Source organism: Petaurus breviceps, unplaced genomic scaffold (genome assembly GCF_028583685.1).
Source record: "Petaurus breviceps papuanus isolate PSGF00001 unplaced genomic scaffold, PetGlider_PUasm1.0 90721, whole genome shotgun sequence".
Classification (NCBI taxonomy): domain Eukaryota; kingdom Metazoa; phylum Chordata; class Mammalia; order Diprotodontia; family Petauridae; genus Petaurus; species Petaurus breviceps.
In genome coordinates, this window is record NW_027187322.1 from 1,419,119 (window position 1) to 1,425,300 (window position 6,182).

The window sequence follows — 6,182 nt, forward strand, 5'->3', positions numbered from 1 at the left end:
GGGGGGGGGGGGGACGCATGTGGGCAGGGCTGGCCCAGCAACATGACTAATATGGAAATATGTTTGGCATGACTGCACATGTATAACCTTTATCAAATAGCTTGCTTTCTCAATAAGGGAGGGAGAGAATTTGGAACTCAGAATTAACACAAAGGTTAAAAATTGTATTTACTTGTAATTGGAGAAAATGAAATATTAAAATGTGTTTTGAGTAAAAGGCCTTTAAAGGCATCAAAGAAAATACATCAGGTTGCAAAGGAAACCAGTTGTTGTGCCATAGAATGGTGTGAGTGTTTGGACAGCAGATGGACAGAGCCCAGGTGAGGAGGTGCTGGTCCTGCTCCTCCCCGGGACAGTTAGATTGGGGATGCTGGGGGAGGGGAGCAGAGCCAGGCTGGGCCCCCAGGCAGTCACGTCTTGGTCCTTCCTTCTAGACACTTAAAGAACCCTGTCATCGCCCAGAAGATCCAGAAGCTGATGGACGTGGGTCTTATTGCAATTCGGTGATGACTTGTTGAGCCCCCGTCCCTTCCCCTTTATCTGTGGAAAGAGAAGCTGGGACTGCAGCAGGAGCAGAGAAGGGGAAAGAAGAGACCCACCCCTTGTCTCTCTATTTATACATATATACACACATATATATGTGGAAGACACAGACTTACTCGCCTCATTTGTGCAGCTGCCGCCGACTTGCGGCTCCCCCAGCACATGCATGGTCTCTTCACTGCTGCCCCTTTGGCCCGTGGCCTCCCTTCCCCCATCGCTGTCCCAGCTGCTCTCCTTCCCCTTAGTTGGTTTTGGTTTTTTATTCGGGGCAGTGGGTGTGTCGGGAGGGAAGGGACACCCCTTCCTCCCTCGGGTCCCGGCTGCCCCTGCTGCTTGTTAAATCCACGCCCCCATCACCTTCAAATAAAACAAGCCAGTTGGCGTGGTTAAAAGTTGCTGTGGCTTTGATTCATTTTTTATCGGCAGTTTATTCATTATTTTTATCGGCAGGGGGATGGGGGGGGGGGCGGTGTTTTCATGTGTTCCCTTGTCTGCACACCTTGGAGGGCAGACCTGCACAGAGAAGAGATGAGGGTCATGATGCACAGTTGCAGGCCTGGCCTAGGGTGGGAAAGAGGGTCCCTGGTCACTAGGGGGTGCTGTCACCTTTTGATTGTGGCCTTAACGGGTTAGGGATGAACACCCAGCCAGCACCCTCCAGGTTGTCCTAGGTGACTGGAGGAGAGATGAGGCCTTATCTTGCTTCCCTCTCCCCTCTTCCCTGGCCGAGCAGCCCCATCCAAGTTCTCTGAGGGTAAGGGCGTTCCCTGGCGGTCAGCTGGGTGGATGAGTGAGAGTCTCGGGGTGGCGGAGAACTTCCTTCTTGAAGCCAGCCCTGCTCCCCTCCCAGCCGAGGAAGAAGCTGCCATGGGCCCTGCTGGCTTGTTGTGCGCACTTGGTGTCTCGCTCCATCAGCTGGGTGATGGCTCAGAGGGCCAGGCTGGCCTCTTGACGTGCCCCATGGCTGTCCACACCTGTTGAGTGAAGCTGTGGGCTGTGTCTGCACCTGCAGGCCCAGCAGTGTGTCTGGCACAAGGCGGGCACTGAATCAGTGCATTAGAAGGGCCTCACCAGCATAACATTTCTAGAACACCCATCGCCATGCCATGTGATCTTGGGCTGCTTAGCCATTCAGTCTTCTCAGCCTGGGCTGCCTCTCTGTGGCCCCATTTGGGGCTTCTTGGCAGAGACGCTGCAATGGTTCGCCCTTTTCTTCCTCAGCCCCTTTTACAGGTGAGGTCACTGAGGCAGACAGTCAAGTGGCTTGCCCAGGGTCCCACAGTAAGTGTCTGAAACTGAATTTGAACTCAAGCCTGGTGCGCTATCCACTGAACCCCCATTCTATCCCAATTTTTAAAATGAGGAAACTAGCGGTTCTAAGTGACTTGCCCAGAGCACACAACAAATAAGGCTGAGGTTGGCTTTGAACTCAAGGCTTCTGACTTCAGGCCTGGCCCTCTGCAGTGCTGCGCTACAGGTTCGGGGGGCCTCCTCTCTGGCCTTACATCTCTGATTCTACTCCCCCAAGCTCCTTCATTTCCTCTTTAAAAACTGCTAGCGATGCCCATTTTCCCCAAAATGCTTGTCCCCCCCTTGAGCCAGGATTCTGGCCCAAGGGTATCTCACTCATCTCAGGGGCTGACCCCTTTTTCCCACTGGTTTCTCCATTTGTCTCCCTGTATCTTGGAGCCTTGGGTGCTGTGAGTGACAGGCACTTGGTGGTTTCCTGGACCCAGGGGCCTCCCTCCCCAAGGGGTGGAGCTGGTGTTAGTGCAGATAAGGCATAGCCTGGGGGCAGCCCCAAAGAGAAAGCACACCCAGGACCTGGAGGGAAGGGGCAGCCAGGGCAGACCTTGGTGTCCAGGCCTGAAAAGGAGCAGAGGGGCAGAAGCTGCCTGATCAGCTCCCCAGGGGCCAGGTGAGTGGGGCCCAGAGGCTCTGGGACCCAGCCCAATGCCATCCCCCTGACTCTGGGCGTCCCACCATGTGCCCAACCCTGAGACTAGCTCTGCCTCGATTGGAAGGGTGGAGATGAAACGCGGCAGGAGGGAGGGACCGGGCAATGTCCCCAGGACTGTTTTCTTTAGCTGGGTGTAAGAACCAAGCCAGCCGTGCCCTCTGCAGAGGGGAACTGAGGAGGCTGGCCGCCCTACACGGGTCCCTCTGCTCCCACCAGTCTAGCTGGTGATGGCCCAGCCCCCCACAAGACCAGGGCTCCCAGGGAGGCCGTTGGAGGTGGCTCTCCAAGTGCCTGCTGTCCCCCCTGTAGGACCCAGACGGCAGCTATGGCCACCTGGGAGCTGCAAGTGTTTGTGGAGGACCAAGAAGCCCAAGAGGAGTCTGTTACCCTGCGGGTCACTGGCGAGTCCCACATCGGCGGTGTCATCCTCAAGATCGTGGAGGAGATCAGTGAGTAGGGCCAGCGCTGCCCACACAGCGCCCCTATCTCTGCCAGCCCGGACCCCAGCTTTTCCTGCTCTCCTCTCCCACTCTGGGACACGTGATAAGGCCCTTCCAGTGACTCAGGCTCTACCCCAACTCCCCCTGCCGCTCCCCCAAATCTCCAGCCCCCCCTTCAGTCTGTTCTGCTGTGTTCCCCCCGCAGGGAGCCCTACGAGTCAGTGGTGCTTAGCAGAGCAAAGGGCCTGGGGGAAATTCCCAGTTTCTTGGATCCCAGACCTAGTGGTCCACACAGGATGGCAGAGGGTCCACTCACCCTTGGGCCCAACGCAAGGTTGGGGGTTGGGGACGTGTACTTTTGTGGGGCTAGCAGCATGGGGTAGCCCCCAGCTGAGTGGGTGTTTGCTTATTCATTCTACCCCCTCACCAACCCACACTTCCCCCAAAAGAAAAAAATGCCTGACGGAAGGAAGCTGTCGGGGCTGGAAAGGCCCTTCCCTGCCCCCACAGGAAGTTACAGCAGAGTGGCTTGTGGTATCAGAGGGGCGCAGCTGGGTACTGTGGGGGGCAGGGGCCTGGCATGGGGTGCTCCCCATGCCCACTCTCTGGGCCCCCTTGTTGGGCAGGGCAGCAGCTGTCTTATCCAGAGGCTCTGGAAGCCAGCCCCAGGCTGATGGGCCCCACATCCCAGGGGAGGGTCTCTCCACTGTCCCTAGCTCCCCTCCACCAGCCCAGTGACCCCCTGGGCACATGTCACCACTAGAAGGGGCTGGCACCAGCATCTCCCCCAGGCCCTGCAGGGAGCTTAACTGGGCACCAAGCACCAGATGAGACCCTCAAAGGGGAAGCCCGGGCCAGGGTGGGACCTCGCCAAGCTAATGCCCTCTCTTGGACCTTCAGTGGAACTTCCTCCCCGGCCCGTATTACTTAACTGGTCTGAGGCATCCAAGGATTGTTGCCCCCATTTTACAGGTGGGGAAACTGAGGCTTAGTGCAGGTAAATGAGCTACCCAGAATAACACTGCTAGTAGACCCAGAGCCTTGGACTCCTGGGGCCAGTGATCTCCCCGTGTATAGATCTAGATGGCAGACAGGTAGAAATAACATACATGTATATGTATGTGTGTCTGGATACACACACTCAGACACGTCCAAACCTGCGATTTCTCGACGTAGGTGCTGTGGGCCCTTAGCGGATTTGCCTGGGTCCCACTGACGAGGAAGTGACTTGCCCAGGGTCAGCCAGTCATCAGGCATTTATTAAACACTTACTGTGTGCCCGGCCCTGTGCTAAGGGCCGAGGATCCAAAGAGGGAGAGACAACATACTAAGGAGAGTTATCTGGAATAGAGGAAAGGTTTTCTGAGAATGGTGGCTGTATTTATTATCTGGAAGGGCTAGGAAAGTCCTACAGGAAGCAAGACCTGAGCTGTTTTAATGGGAGCCAAGAGGCAGACGTGAGAAGGGAGAGCATACCTGGCATCGGGGACAGCCAAGGCAAAGGCCTGCAGTTGGGAGATGGTGAGATAGTCCAGGAAATGCAAGTAGTCCAGTGTGTGAGGACGTAAGAGTGCCCAGGAGCAAGGCGGGTTAAGGGTGAGAAGCCTCTAGAAACGGGAAGAGGAACCAGGAATGCCAAACAGAGGAGCTGAAATTTTTACCCAATCAGTCAAAATGAGCTCATTGGAAAAGCCAGGCCCAGGGCCTGGCACATAAGCAGGCGTACCTCGTGCACATAGAAGGGAATGCTTATTCCCCTTCCCCACTTAATCTTGAATGTGGTTGAGGAGGGGGTCAGTCTATGCTTTAGAAAAGCCCCCCTGATGACCAGCATGAATTACAAAAGAAAGAGACCCCAGGCACCCTCCCCACGAGCACATGTCATGTCAGACGTGGGGCCGGAACCCAGGCTTTCGGCCCTGCTGCTGCCTCTGTCCCACACACAGCTACAGTCACCAGCCTGATTCTGCTAGCTGTCCCTCTTCCCAGGGCTTCGCGGCCATCCGCTGGGCCGACGCTGAGCCGGGGCCTCCCTCTCTGGGTGGGTCTCCTTGGCCCGGTCGGCTCTCAGAGCTGCCCACGAAGGGGGAATTCTCTGGCCCGGAGAAGCCCTGCCCCACGGCCGGCCTCCCTTCACTCGCACACGCTGCGTCACCGCGGCTGGCAGCCACGCCAGGCTTTCCAGTTTCCTAAGGGACTGTTGCATCTGTCATGTCAAGTCCTCTGAGGGAGGCAGAGCTGGGATGATTATTCCCATTCGGCAGAGGAGAAGACTGAGGCGCAGAGAAGCTGGCAGGAGCGAGGAGCGGGGGCTCGGCTTGGCCGGGAGCTGCCCTCTGGGCACGTCCCCCCCAAAGGGCTGCCCGGCCGCTTCCGTAGTGCCCCGGTGCTGAGCCCGGCCCAGCCTGGCCTTGGGAGCCGGTCCCGGGCTGGAGGCTTCCTCCGAACCGGGGCGCCGCCAGTCAGAGCGCGGGGCCCGAGGCTGCTGGGCTGTGGGGAGGCCCAGGCAGGGCAGAAGCAGCAGCCTGGGGGAAGTTACACAGAGGACGAGGTCCCTAAGGAGAGAGGCGGCCTCCCCCGGAGGAAGGCCCGGAGCCCCGTGAGCTCGGCTCCCGGCCCCTGGCGCAGGCTGCAGGCCGGGAACCAGCCCCTCCGCCGATGCCCGCGGCAAGGCTGGAAGGAGGCGGGCTGCCCCGGCTGCAGACGCGGCCTCTCTCACGCCCCCTTTCCCACGAAAGCTCCACACCCCAGCCCCCTCCTCTGGGCCCTGGCTGGCGCAGGCCTCAGGCAAGGGAGCCTCGGATCATCCATGAAGGCGACCCCAAGGCCATCTTGTCCAACCAGCCCGTTTTAGCGAAAGGAACCTGAGGCCAGAAAAGGGTGACGGGCCCACCCAAGTCCCCTGACGGGGAAGGTCGAAGGCAGGACTCGAACCCGGGCCCTCCCGACTCTCCCGGGGGTGGGAGGAGGCCGCCGGGCCTCAGCTGCCCCCTCCCTTTGGCAGAGCGGAAGCAGGACTGGTCAGACCACGGCCTGTGGTGGGAGCAGAAGAAGATGTGGCTCCTGCAGACCCACTGGACGCTGGACAAGTACGGCGTGCTGGCCGACGCCCGGCTGTACTTCGGGCCGCAGCACCGGCCCGTCACCCTCCGGCTGCCCAACCGCCGGGCCCTGCGCCTGCGCGCCAGCTTCTCTCAGCCCCTCTTCCGGACGGTGGCGGCCATATGCCGCATCCTCAG

The 6,182-nt window shown here is 58.8% G+C and overlaps 4 protein-coding genes across 5 annotated transcripts in view; all 4 read left to right on the forward strand.

The window, feature by feature from the left end:
• The window catches only part of STIP1 (stress induced phosphoprotein 1), a 119,039-nt gene extending 118,101 nt beyond the window's left edge, over positions 1–938 (forward strand). For both annotated transcript variants that reach the window (XM_069066222.1, XM_069066223.1), the window contains one exon: positions 435–938. In XM_069066222.1, coding sequence (XP_068922323.1) covers positions 435–507 — 73 coding nt within the window. In that variant the 3' untranslated portion in view covers positions 508–938. The remainder of the gene's footprint in view (positions 1–434) is intronic.
• The window catches only part of FKBP2 (FKBP prolyl isomerase 2), a 151,698-nt gene that overhangs the window by 118,101 nt on the left and 27,415 nt on the right, over positions 1–6,182 (forward strand). The window lies entirely within an intron of this gene.
• The window catches only part of DNAJC4 (DnaJ heat shock protein family (Hsp40) member C4), a 142,524-nt gene that overhangs the window by 118,101 nt on the left and 18,241 nt on the right, over positions 1–6,182 (forward strand). The gene's annotated exons all lie outside the window — the stretch shown is intronic.
• Positions 2,324–6,182, forward strand: part of FERMT3 (FERM domain containing kindlin 3) — a 10,798-nt gene continuing 6,939 nt past the window's right edge. The window contains exons 1-3 of the mRNA XM_069066215.1: positions 2,324–2,461; positions 2,813–2,952; positions 5,948–6,181. Coding sequence (XP_068922316.1) covers positions 2,829–2,952; positions 5,948–6,181 — 358 coding nt within the window. The 5' untranslated portion in view covers positions 2,324–2,461; positions 2,813–2,828. The remainder of the gene's footprint in view (positions 2,462–2,812; positions 2,953–5,947; position 6,182) is intronic.